Source organism: Microtus oregoni, unplaced genomic scaffold (assembly GCF_018167655.1).
Source record: "Microtus oregoni isolate MIOR12 unplaced genomic scaffold, Mior012 000007F_ref0000211, whole genome shotgun sequence".
NCBI lineage: Eukaryota > Metazoa > Chordata > Mammalia > Rodentia > Cricetidae > Microtus > Microtus oregoni.
Genome location: NW_024543066.1, coordinates 31,624,849 through 31,639,113, shown reverse-complemented (window position 1 = coordinate 31,639,113; position 14,265 = coordinate 31,624,849). Strand labels below are relative to the sequence as shown.

Below are 14,265 nucleotides of genomic sequence, written 5' to 3'. Positions count from 1 at the left end.
GGTGTAGGTTTGACCTTTGTTGGACTCATCATTTTTGTAGCACTGTGGGCTTGTGTCCATGCTAGATCTTGGGGCTAGAAATGAAAGTTGAGGGTCTCTGTTCTCAAGGTTCACACATAGGACTCATGTAAACAAGTGAATTGCAGTGTTTTGGTGCTCTAGTGAGAGATGCACACGAGCGATGGTGCGAAAGAGCAGAAGTTTACTCTTCTCTATGGAATCAGAAGACTAGCAATGAGTGGCAATTGAGCTGAAATTCAGATTGCTCGGTCAGTTAGTTACCTGAAGAGAAAAGGCGAACGGCATGCAGACTGCAGTAGTTTGCTCATGCTGCCATAGCAGAGTGCCACAGACCAGAAGGCTTAAACAGTGGACATTTCATTTTCATATTTCTTGAAGCAAAAAGTCTGTGATCAAGATTTTGGCAAGTGTGGCCTCTGGTAAAAATTCTGCCTGACTCACAGATAGCCACTTCTTACTATACCATTTTTTCTCTGCTATGTGGAGGAAAATGTTTGGTCTCTCCACTTATTTCAAGGGTACCAGTCTTAAGGGACAAGGACCCCACTCAGGTGAAGAATGACATAAGAAATATGTGACTTTAAACCACCTTTCCCCTCAAACTAACCAGCAAACAACCAACAGACCACAATGGGATGTTTCCAATGATCACACGGACCACTGTCACATGATATCACACAGCTATGTAGGCTCTAAGTCTAGTGTGCGCTGTTTAAGGAATAGTGGATTTTCTCTACTTAGCCATGAGAAGACTAGAGATGTGTGATTGTGACTCCAGGAAATTTAATATATATGACTCTGACTTAAAAGTTATAGCTCTCTGAAGGATGTGAGGACAGGGCTCTTGGGGATGGTGTTTGAGAAGTGATGTAGTAAAAGGTAGCAGGGTCAGCCAGGTAAGCATCTAGTCGTTGAAGTGAGTAAGGATCTGAAAGAGCAGTTTCTCAAGAGAGCAGGAAAGAACAGGATGAGCCATTGGGAAGAGGGAGAGACGTGATGTGCTAGTTGAGGATAGGAGGTGAAAATCTTGTCTTTGATTGCAGTAAATTCATCTTTTCAATTTCATATCCCAGGAAGCCATTGGTTAGCCTCTCCTTTGCCTCTTATACACTGAATTAAGATAATTCAGTAAGTCAGCAGAGTGTAGAATGTTTTTCCTAAGCAGCTTTTTAGGTTTATTATTTTAAGTGATGAGAGGGAGAATTCTAATCTTACTGTGTTCCCATTCTGTTTGTTACTGTGCCTGTGGAAACTGGGGTTGCTCTGTATTCGCTGTTTTTGAGAAAGGCAAATTAAGAAGATCCTGATTTGACTTGGCTATATCTGTCCTATTAAACTATAATTCTCGATTGCCAAAAATCATCATTTACTAAATCCTGATAGTCAAAAATTAACTGCTTTTGCCCCCAGAAACTAATATATCACATCATTATTTGATTTTAATTGCCTGTTTATTAATTTTTGAGAATTTCACACAATTATATTTCACCAAATTCACTCCACAGTCTTCACCTTAACTCTTCTTATATTTGTCATATATGTTCTAATCATAGTTAAAATGAAATTTTTTATAAAATATTTTTCTATGCTCACAACAGAAAATTTCAAAATATACTTTGTGGTCTCTAAAGAAAAAGTTATGCTAAATAATTGAGTTATTATATCACTACTTCTTTCTTGCTTATTTTTCTGTTAAATAAATCTTAGTAGTTAAATTAATTATTAATAGTATTGATTTATAGTATATAGAAGTTATTTTTTTAAAAGCTATTCTTGACTTCTGTTTGATTTTATTGCTGGACAATAAATGAACTTTTTACATTTATGCTTGTGCTTTTGAGTAGTTACTTTTCTTTCTCAATGTGATAAGAATTGAAGTCTTCAAGATTAAGAAGACTCAAGGCAATGCAAATAGTTAGAATTGCCCCCTAAAAGGTGGGAATTGAACTTGGAGCCTTGGTATGCTAGGCAAACCTTGAGAAACACTGTACCACTGACCTGTACCTGCAGCTGACTGGTTAGGAATTAAATAGCCTGGCGTATATATCCCATTCATCTTTTCAGAAGAACTGGAGTAAAGGTTAGAACACTAAGGTTTAAAAGTAATTGCTGTTTTGGGAAAATGTTTTCTATACAGATACTTTAACATATCAACATATTCATTATTTCTTCTATAAAAACTGCACACACCTTACTGATTTTCTTATAATTAAATTAGCTTAGGAAGGAGGTATGAGAGTTATCTTTTGCCCAATAGAGTGGTTTCCCATATATGTTTTCTTGGGACATCTGCTTTTTACCTGAAAGTCTTGATGTCTTGGTTTATTGTTTGGGGCTAGAAAATAATTTGACTATTTTGTTTTCTATTTGTTTCTTAGTGTAAGCTCTTGTAGTTGTGTCTGTGTGAGTGTGCTCCTCTTGCTTGTAGATTAGAAAACAAAAAACAAATGTATTATTTGTATTGGGTAGGATCTTGAAAGATATTGAAAAGAAGAAAAACAAAATCAATGTTTAGTGTTACTGTGTAATATTTATTGTTTATTGTGATGCATTTTATTTCAGTTTACATATAAATATTTTGAAATGATTGTATGTATTTATTTCTCTGCTGATTCACCATAGAATTTTTCTTATATCATGGTTCAGAATGAGTATGTGATACAGTTAGTACACAGATGAGAAACCCCCAGGCCTCTGTGTCGTACAGGTTAGTAAACAGTTAGTTCATAGATGAGAAACCCCCAGGCCTCTGTGTCATACAGGTTAGTATACAGTTAGTACATAGATGAGAAACCCCCAGGCCTCTGTGTCTTAGAGGTTAGTATACAATTAGTACACAGATGAGAAAACCCCAGGCCTCTGTGTCCATACAGGTTAGTATACAGTTAGTACATAGATGAGAAAACCTCAGGCGTCTGCGTCCATACAGGTTAGTATACAGTTAGTTCATAGATGAGAAACCCCCAGGCCTCTGTGTCGTACAGGTTAGTATACAGTTAGTTCATAGATGAGAAACCCCCAGGCCTCTGTGTCGTACAGGTTAGTATACAGTTAGTACATAGATGAGGAACCCCCAGACCTCTGTGTTGTACAGGTTAGTATACAATTAGTACATAGATGAGGAACCCCCCAGACCTCTGTGTTGTACAGGTTAATATACAGTTAGTACATAGATGAGAAACCCCCAGACCTCTGTGTCATACAGGTTAGTATACAATTAGTACATAGATGAGGAACCCCCAGGCCTCTGTGTCGTACAGGTTAGTATACAGTTAGTACGTAGATGAGGAACCCCCAGGCCTCTGTCTGTACAGGGTTAGTTTTTGGAAAAAAATGAATTTTCTTTTAAAAATCTTGAAAATTGAGTTTCAGACCTCTCAGTTTTCTATAACTTCCTTTGAGGCGTTTAAACAGAGTTATCTTTTCCTTTAGTGCTTTTGTGCCACTGAATCTTCCCAGCAACAAGAATTCTACCGAGTGGGAAAAGGTGAAGTTTCTGTTTGAAGAACTTGGCAGCAGTCGTAAGTATTGAAAACATTTTCTCAAGTAATTCTTGTCTTGTGTTCTTTGGGAAAATTAGCAAGTTTTTATTTCCCCAGGAACTTAACTCTACCATTATTTACTTAAATGAGGAGGTTTAACTTGTTCAAGCTGCCTTCCAGCTATTATGTAGGTAGCTTCTTCAATTTTGCATGAAGTTACCATGTTATTTATAAAGAAACTTTAATGTGCAAAGTATTTTAATGGACTTATTATTTTAATGTGCTTTTTAATTCTTTATGATAACAGAGTAACATGTTTAAAAAGTATGATAGTGGCATATTGATTTTTATTTTAAATTTTTAATAGAATGCTCTATGATGCTATTAAAGATGAAGTAATATTTCATTGAGAATGTAAATTACATGTTTCATATGAATTAAATAATGTTTGACTGTAGCACCAGAACACGTCAGGATTGCTTTTCTTGAAATTCTAACAAAACAAAGCCTAGGTCATAGAGAATAGGTTAATAGTTGAAGATTTCATTAAGACCCTCTGGTTGTATGCATATTGATGGAGGAAGGTCATTGGTTAAATAAAAAGAAACTGCTTGGCCCTCAATGGTTAGAAGATAGGTGGGAGGAGTAAACAGAACAAAACGCTGGGAGGAAGAGGAAGTGAGCTCAGACTCCACAGCTCTCCTCTTGGAAGCAGACGCCTCAGAGAGACGCCATCCTTTCCTCTCCTGGGCAGATGCACGCGATGAAGCAAGCCACCATGTTAGACATGCTGAATCTTTCCCGGTAAGACCGGTGCTCACAGATTATTAGAGATGGGTTGATCGGGATGTGAGAATTAGCCTGTAAGGGCTAGAGCTAAAGGGCCAAGCAGTGTTTAAATGAATACAGTTTGTGTGTTGTTATTTCGGAGCATAAGCTAGCCATGTGGGCAGCCGGGGTGCTGGGGATGCAGCCCCGCCACTCTTATTACTACAGCATATGTGGGGGTGGGGCATGGGTATGTGCACATGAGGACAGGTGAGGACAGAGGTGTTGGGTCCCCAGGAGCTGCTGTTACAGATGGTTGTGAACCCCCACTTACAGCCCCATGTCGGTGCTGGGAACTGAACCCTGGTCTTCTGCAAGAGCTGTAAGAGCTATGAGCTGCTGAGACAGCTCTCCATCCTGTGAACCACTATTTTAAAGGGAGGAATCGGCAAGTTCAAGTGACTACATTTAAAGAGTTCCTTAGTTTTTGAAAAATAGCTTTATCATTAGAAAGAGAAATTAGGTTAAAACAGTAAAATATTACTCAAAACTTGTGTGTGTTTGAACATATCAACTAATTCTAAACAAAGGTAGCATCCTGCCTTTTATAAACACCATACTGAGGTGTTCCTGCTTTGTGTTTGCTCTCTCACAGTCCTGTATATCCTTGGATCGGCCTTCTTGTTTCTTACCCAGCAGGTGCATTAAATAATGATTAAACTGCGCCATGGGATCTGTCGTGCAGCTTGTAATTTTCTCGCCTTTCACTTGATGCTTCATCTTGGACACCAAAGTCCCTTAGTATCTCCTGGTGGCAGCAAGAGTAAGGACAGTGGGACTGGCACTGCAGTCACTGTGGGTTTGTGGCCTTGACCCCATGGCTACACTGGCCACTGCTCTTCTTGCTGCTAATTCCTTTACCATTTTGGATTGCTTTTCTGCCCTAAACATCAGTGCTTAGATGGCAGCATTCTTGATTTTTGTCATTATCTTACAATTTTGTCCCTCTTTAGTCTCGGTTTTATTTTATGTTAAATCTGAAACACCACATCTTACATAATCTAGTTATAATATATTTTAAAGTCTAGTTTCATTATCCAGCTGTACTTTCTTGTGTGTATGGGTATTTTGCATGTATGGATGGATGTCTGTGCACCACATTACATGCCTGGTAGCATGGAGGCCAGAGAGGAAATCTTTTTCCTAGGAATGGGAGTTAAATATGCTTGTGAGCTGCTGTGTGGGTGCTGGGGATTGAACCTGGGTCTTTTGGAAGAGAAGCCAGTGCTCTTAACTACTGAGCCATCTCTTTAGTCTCTACCCAAGAGTTTCTAGTTTCATTTCTCCCATCCCACTTCTTATATGTTAGAAATCAAGTACATTTAACTATTTCAAAATGTTTACTTAAATGTGTTCTAAAACAAACATATTGTGCACAGGCATGTTATGTAAATATGTGTGGCATATCTGAGTTCAGTCAAGGTGTAGAACAAGTCTAACAGCAAAATTTTGCTTAATGTACCAGTCAGTTAATATCATGTCCCATGTTGTAATTTATTAAACTTTATGTTGCTTTACTTGTTTAAAAGTATTATCAATATATTGCCAGTTTCATATATATCTGGCTTCTTTCACTGAACAGTGCTTTAAGATTAATTTATGTAATTGTTTTTTGTAGCAAAGTAATAGATTGTATAACTATGCCACAACTTCTCAGTCAATAGGATCTGTTTATGTCCATTCCCAGTTACTGATCCTATTTTATCAAGGAAATATCATTCTCAGTTAATAATAGCTATATTTTCATAGTATTTCTTTATGTGACCTGATACAATTTTGTTGCACTGTAGACTCTCGCTCCTGACCTTCCTAACTTGTTAGATAGCATTTCTAATTTATTTGGTTGGTAGGGTTTTAACCTCCACAGTGGCAATACCAGTTGAGGTGACAGGGCATTAGGGGCATTTCCCAGGCCCACCCCTGGATGCAGAGCTAGGTAATGGATAGCTGCAGGGAGAAGTGGAGTTGTTATCCAGTTTCAGGAGGTCACCCCTGAGTGCGTGTAAACAAGAGCAACAGTGAATGAACTTAGTAAGCTGTATACAGGCGTAATAATAGAAGAGATCAGAACTTGAGTGGGTTTGGAGGCTGGAAGCATGCGCAGAATTGGAGGACAGGTGGAAATGATGTAAGTACAGTACTCATGAAATTCTCAAAACAATTAATTTAAATAAAATTTAAAAATAAATCTTGAAAAAAAAATGAAATATACTCAAAATTTTAGGCTACATATAAAATAATATTTTCAAATTAAGGAAAAATTAACCCCAAATTATCACAACTAAAGGAAGGCAGAAAAAAAAGAGAAAGGAAGGGTATTCCTATGTAGTCCAGGCATGGGCTGGGGAGATGGTACCTCGGTGGGCATGAGGACATAAGTATGGATCCTGGCCACCAGCATTAAAGGTCTGTAACCTCACAACTGACTGGAGATGGGAGGAGCCCCCAGGCTTGCTGGCTTACATAGTAGGTCTACATGAATTGCTGAACTTCAGGTTCAATGAAAGACCAACGTGGAGACCACAGAGGAAGACACAGTGCAGACATTGCACCTCCACCTTTACACACAGAAGTGGACACAGAAGACAAGCTCCATGTAATCCTTTTGTCGTCTTATTATGTATCTAATAGTTTACTGATTTCTTTTTATGTCCAACAGTTAAACTGGCTTTTCTTCATAATTTTAAAAGGTGAAGGAAAGAAAATCTTAGCTGATCTAAAGGATTGTGTGAAGATCAATTTATAGAGTTCTTTAGAATGTCTTCTCTTGAATAGAATTGGCACTTAAAGGACACAGTAATATTTGTTTTATTCCTTCATAATGCCTAAGGAGCCTTATTTATATATTTTACATTGCTGTAATAAATATAAACATTAGAGTATTAAAGATGTACATTAACCGTGTGTTTTCATTTTCCACAGATGGTTTAGCTGCACTGTCATTTTCTATCAGTTCTCTGACCTTGATTGGGATGTTGGCAGCCATCACGTACACAGTAAGTGCAGAGGGGGTCTGAGCTCCACACAGCAGCGTCCTTTGCACCCGCCTGTCTTGTACTTCAGTCATCTATGCACTGTCCTTCGCTCTTCAAATTAAGAGATTGAGAGGACGATAAATTTTCAATAACTTGGTCACAGTTATCTGTTTGCAAAATTAGTACTGAGAAATGAATCTTATAACTTGTGAATGAATTACAACTAGTTCTATCCTGTGCAGTAAGTGGACTTAGTGTTGGTACGTGCCAGACCCCAGAACCGTAGGCCAGTATGTTACTAGCTTATAGATTTGTTCTGTCTGCACGTGTACTTTTACAACCAGACGCTGACACTCCTCCAGTCTGTAGAGCCTGGTGCTGTATTTTCTAGCTTTCTGATTTTGTTCAAGTGTCTTTTGAAATAGCAAGGCATGGCAGACTACTACTGTGTATACACATTGTTCTGTGGTTGGGTGAGATTAAGAAGAAAAGGGCCATAGTCGATGCTCTGTCTTACCCCTTCCCCACGGAATTGTATAAGCAGCATCTAAATGATCTGGAAGCTTTTGAGATTAATGAAATTATGCATAGAGCCTTCTTGATTCTTGTAAAGATGGGAAATACTGTTCTTCTGGAAACACTTTGGGATATCTTTCCTTAGACATAAAAGAGATGGGCTGTTACTCTAATAGCAGAATCAAGTCATGTTACATGATCATTCGTGTTTTCTTACACACAGAATTAAAAGTCCTTGGACTGGCACGATTGTTCAGTGGGTAAAGGTATCTGCCACTAAGACTAACAGATTCTGAATTTGATTTCTGGAACTAATTATCCACACACATGTCCAAATACACACACACAGAGAGAGAGAGAGAGAGAGAGAGAGAGAGAGAGAGAGAGAGAGAGAGAGAGATAATGTATAAAGATAATTTTTTTAAAAATAGCCTAACAAACATGCATATATCTTTAATATCTTGAGGTGCTTCTTTGGGTACTGAGTTTTAGTATTCATTTTCAGTTTTCTATGTTTTAATGCATTATACATAAGGAATTTGCCATCTGCTAGTAATGGGTAGTTATCTGTCTGCCTCACAGAGTATGTTTATAGCTTGTTAGTTATTTGTCTTTTGCAGAGAAGTCACAAATTGTAACCCAGTCAGGAGTTAGACCTGGGGCTACTGTTCTCTGGCTGGTCTGATATACTGATTTTGAGTTAGTTTCTTAACCTTCTTGAGTCTGTATCTTCTAGATTAGAGGGGACTAGGAGAAGTTTCACAGGTGTTTGTGAAGTTCGAGGTATTGTTTATAGAAGTCCTTGGTAATTTACCGGGAAATGAGACAAACGGTAGATGAAAGATTAGTCAGGAGAAACAAATGGACACATGAGGAAACCGATGTGTAGTGCCACTGTCAAGAACTCCATAAGGCCTAGGAGTCACCCTGCTGGAGTCTGCTGCATTTCTCTGGATTCTCTGGAAGTATGCAAGACTTCGGAGTCAGAGACAAAAGACTTGGTTAACCAATTAGCAGCGCTCCATAGACTAAATGTTGTCTTGTTCAGGTTTCCTGGGTTTCAGTTTCCACCAGCAACTGTGTGTAGAATCAAAGGAAACATGAGGTGAGACGCATTACAGAATAGGAATTCCAGCTCAGGAAGGCTGAATCATTTATATGGACAGTAAACATGACTGCCCTTCTTCCAAAGGAACACACTGCCTGTATCTGTCAAGGCTGTTTGCTACCCAGATGGCCTTCAAATGAAACTATGGGTGTGTGTGTGTGTGGGGGGGGTGATCAGGTGATTCCTGACTTCTAATTTGTGAGTTAGGAGGAAAGTGAGTGAAGTCACTAAGACCATTTGAAAGAAAGCTTCCTGCAGGAGCAGTGTTATGATATAGAGAAATAGATGTTTGTAATTCACTAACTAACTTTATTTTGTGTGTGTGTGGGGGGGAGGTATTGCCTGCATGTATGTGTACCGCTTGTGTTCGGCTGCCTGCATAGGCCAGAAGAGGGAACCAGATCTCCTAGAACGGAAATCCTATCGTAGATAATTGTGAACTGTCATGAGGGTGTTAGGGATTGAGCATGGGTCCTCTGCAAGAACAGCCAGTGTTCTTAATGCTGAGCTATCTCTCCAGCCCATAGAAAAATATATTTAACTAATGTTTCATGTTGTTCAAAATAGAACTTTGAAATTTTTTCATTTAATAATTTAAACCAAATGATCATGATGAATTTAAATATTCTTAAAGCTGTTTTTCTCAGACACAAAAGAGTGACCTTCACAATAGCACTAAAGTAACCGGAGTACCACTTATTACTAGTATTGGGACCCAGAGGGCACTGAGGAGCTGCAGAGTAGAAAGGAAGGCTCTGAGGTCCCAGGTCAAGGAAGAGGTTTCTGGGGAGTGGCCTAGGAGTCACAGCTTTGCTTTAATAAAATGGAGGTTCTTACTATGAATCTCACATTCAAGACTTCCCTAACCACTCTGTCATTGCCGTTTCTTCGTGGTCAAGGTGAATAATATTTCAGAAATTCAGTATGATGGTTTAACTAAACAGTGTAACAAGTTAGAATCCACTGACTACGTATGAAATAATTGTTGTTAACTTTGCTGACAATTTAGTTTTGTCTACACCAAACTGCAATTTCTACTTCTTTCTTTTCTCTGTGAAACTTAAAAAAAAAAGCAATTATATCACGAACAGTGAGGAAATGAATTATTCAAATATGTACAAGTCAGAGATGTATTCATAATTGATGGTTAGTTGGAATTGGGCGGATGTGGAAAAAGAATAAATATCATTTAAATAGCACCGGAAATATGCTTGGAGCACAGTGAGATAATATTTCACACCTAACCCAGGGCTTGGCATTTTATCACTGATATTGGCAGTGGAAGGAAGGAGAGTGTGTAGAGCTGAGTTAGTTTGTGTGGGTTTTATATGACATCTCCTATCTGATCACTTGCTTCTCTGATAGAAATGGGCCAGTAATCTTAACTTTATTAAAGTCTAATCAGAAACACGCCAGTTCTTTTGGAAAGTACAAACAAAAGACAAAAATCAACCCACAATCATTTGTAGATGGCACCTTTAGTGTAAATAGGTAATTAATGTTACTAATTATATTTGTTTCCAATTGATCTACAGAGGTTTCCAACCTCAGATGGAAGGGATTGATTGGCCAGCTTTTGACGCGTAGTGTGAAAGAAGGCGTGGCAGACAAAGAGGCAAACTGCTGTGACCCTGTCTAGATAGAATCAGCTAAATAGGAAATGGTGTCTCCTCCAGAATTCATAGCTAATTTTTGTATTGAATTTACAGTCATTTCTAAACCAACAATTTGTGGGTTTCATATATGTTTAAACTATATTTTATATATATACATATATATATGAATTTCATGTATATGTATTTAATTTAGTTTAGAAACTAGTTGATTATTAAATTTTCACTTTGCTTCTGACATTGTTTTGTGTCATAAGGATTAGCTATGTAATCTTACACACTCAGTTTTTAGAGAAAGAAAAACTAGATTAATCTGCTTATTATTTTAAGTTTAAGTTGAAAAGGGAGCTGATACCTTTCAAATTTAACAAATGAAACCTCTGAGAATACATATCTATGTAGATATTGTAAATTTTCTTGGTGCCACCAAGTGGGGAAATGTTAAATTAAGATATTTTCATGCACAATATGGCCAGTGGTGTGCTTAGAGACAAGATCACTAACTGCATACTCATCAGGGGACCTTAAAAATGTCATATGTGATCCTACTCTATGTACATTTACTATAGATTGGATTTAGTGGCCATGTGTAGTACAATATTTTCTTTATACTGTTGAGAACTCATAATGTGTCTGGTTTGCAGTATTCTCTGCTCATGTTTGGGATCTGCTTTGAGGCTGCTAATGCACCAATCAGTGAATTTACATTGTTGGGTTGTTTTTTGTCTCACCATTAAGGCACTACTTAAGGAGAAAAGTATATACCTACTTCTGTCTGTCTGTCTGTCTATCTATAATCTATATACATACATATGTATGTATGTGTGTATGTATGTATGTATGTATGTATATGCAAAACAACTAAATAGTCTCGTCCCTTCTTAGAACACAGAACACTTTACCGTTGCTCTACAAAAAGCCGTGCAGTTGTGTTTGATCTAGTGAATGCTTATTTTAATCTTTGTGTTTTTGTTTTCCTCCAGTCTGTCTGGACTGTTTCTATGTCATGCCTAAGACCATCTTAGATAAGCAGGTGGCATTTAAACTCTGTATTTTATACCAGCGATGCATGTAGCTCAAGGAAGGTGACTATTCTGTAACCAGGACTGCATTGCGTTGTGCTAGGGACACGGCTGTGTCATGACTTTATCTCATCGGCAGTTAGAAGAGTGTCAGTGCCAGGACATAGTCAGCCTTCCCTAACGGGAAAGGGGAGACGATGTATGTGTCCTTATAAGGAAGACCTAAGTCACAACACGTGTGTCACTGAATTATGGGTTTTACAGTGCATGGGGAGTGTTTGTTTATTTTCCATGTCCTTGTTGTTGTCCAATCTTAGCAAAAATCCAAGAATTTTGAGTCAAAAACATCATTCTAAGTAAGAGAGTAACATATATAAAAAAGTTTCCATCCTAAACTGAGCAGGGAAATAAGATAGAAGAAATGTTTGAGTTTTCTGCATAGTGTTTTTAAACACTTTGGTTGTTGATTTATTCTTGGAAGCAAAACAAAACAACAAAAATTGGAGGCAATTAGGGCCAACCTACAAGCATTTTAAAGGCTTATCATGTTAAACATGTCAGCTTCCTAGAAATCCACTGGAGGGCAGTAGTAAGCAATAAAAGTGCTTTGTACACCCCCCCCCACACACACACACAAAGTATGAAGTTAAATTCAAAAGATTATTTAGAAACCTTAATATTTTAAAATGTTTATTTCAAACTTACCAAAATCTAGACATTAGAGTTAAATTTTTGATAATCATTGAAACTTAAATGTGCAATTGAGAAGCAAGCCAAAGCTGGGTGTCCAGGCAGTGGTTACTGCCTTGTATTTATTTAGTACCTTCTGTGAGACTTCAGAGAAAGGTGGTGTCCCCTGGTGTCCTCTTCAAACAGGTTATTACCATAGGAGTCTTCTTATTTTTTAAGTCCTTTCCATGACACTACTGAGCAGCTCACATTGGCTCTTCTACTAAGCACATTAGTGTGTGTAGGAAAATAACTCCATGTTAAGAGGTCTCTCTTCTGAAGGTTTTTAATCAAGTATTATCCTCATAGGCAAATTCTTTTATCAGCTTAGTAAATGTTTTAGAATAAAGAGGAAGGAAAAGAATTGGGACCTCGTCTGAACATATCAAATAGTCTCCATGCTTGTTACTCAGCTCTAGCTTAGAAGCCTGATTAGCCAAGTTTGGCAGACCAGTAATGTCGACTGCACATTGTTATGTATTATAAGCAAGACACATTTGCAAATCAGGGCAAGTTTCTCAGGCGTGGCGTAATTAAGCTGACTTGAAGTGCACTGAACTTCCCTCATGAGGCGGGGTAATAAGTGGCATTCTAGGGAGGGCCCTGCTTGTATTAAAGAGTGACAGCAGAGTTTGGAGTGGCTCACTGGAGTGTTTACAGAGTGGTGAGCAATTGGGGGGGGGCAGGGTAACAAGATGATGGAAATGCAAGATTGTTACAAGAGCTCTAATTCATGTTAAAAATTAGAAAAACTCCTTTTTAACACAATCTTTAGTGAGAATTGGAGAAGATGTGTGTGCGCGCGCACGTGTGTGTATGTGTTAAAAATGGATGGACAAGGAGAACCGCACTGGCTATAGCAGTTGAGGATACTACCTGCTGTTTCTCCTTATCTTCTGCATTGACCCTCAAAGCACTTTCCCAGAATCCTCTCCTGTGAGAAGGTTTTGAATGATATCCTCGTGAGTCCTAGAGACTCTTAAAGGTTATTAATTAGAAGATAGCATAGTCTGGAGTGGGTAGAGCGTGATCACCTTGAAGCAGCATAGAAGATGAACATGAACTAAGTCAGAGCACAGAACAGTCAGGAAGATGTACATAGCCAGTGCTGTGACAGCAGACTGAATTGGGAGCGTGCTATAAATAATGACTAAAGCAACGGATTCCTATTGCAACAGTACTGGAGTTACCATGTTAAAACCTCAGAGCTGTTCAGCACAGAGTGAGGAGCCCAGTTCGTGCCCCTTCCTAACTATGGGGAGAATGAGTAAGGTACTGTGGTTGTGTGCATAGATGACAAGCTTGTGTCTGGTTCAGAGTCTGCTGTTGTAACCACAAGGTGATAGTTGTCAATGTTTCTTAAGTACTTAATGTGTCTCTGAATAATGACCACATAGTGAAGGAAATAAAGAAATAAGAAAGAAAAGAGGAACATGACTATTCCTAAGTATGATGGAGGGGAAGGGTTCATATGTGGAAAACATAACCAGAGGCAGGAACCTCTGAGAGTACAGAGTGGACATGACCCTGAGCCCATATCATGTGAGGAAAGGGGAGGGGAAGCCGTGTGCAGCAGCCAGGAGGCTCAAAGAGAGTGGGCAATTAAAATGGTTGGATTATGCAGGGAAGAGAAACCTTAGCTACTTGTCATGAGTTTGAAATCTAACACGTAACAAATGCCATTGAGTTTTATGTTGGTGGATATAATAAAAAATACAATTTGGGAATGGAATATGGAACTGGATGCTATGTTTATTTTTAATGATGGAAATTAATTGTTGAAATATATATATGTATATATATAAAGATTAGTAAAAAGTTTGGTTATTTGTACATAGGATATTAAGTTGTATATAGATAATTAGTCTATTCATCAAATATCAGGAATATATTCTAAAGGTTTACTTCATGTAATTGGAGAAAATTATTTTTATACTAATAAAAATAATTTTTTACCTTTTGTATTAGCTC

The 14,265-nt window shown here is 38.1% G+C and overlaps 1 protein-coding gene across 1 annotated transcript in view; it reads left to right on the top strand.

Annotated features, from left to right (window-relative positions):
* The window catches only part of Lmbrd1 (LMBR1 domain containing 1), a 90,546-nt gene that overhangs the window by 42,396 nt on the left and 33,885 nt on the right, over nucleotides 1-14,265 (top strand). Inside the window, exons 6-7 of the mRNA XM_041656536.1 lie at nucleotides 3,454-3,542; nucleotides 7,254-7,327. Coding sequence (XP_041512470.1) covers nucleotides 3,454-3,542; nucleotides 7,254-7,327 — 163 coding nt within the window. The remainder of the gene's footprint in view (nucleotides 1-3,453; nucleotides 3,543-7,253; nucleotides 7,328-14,265) is intronic.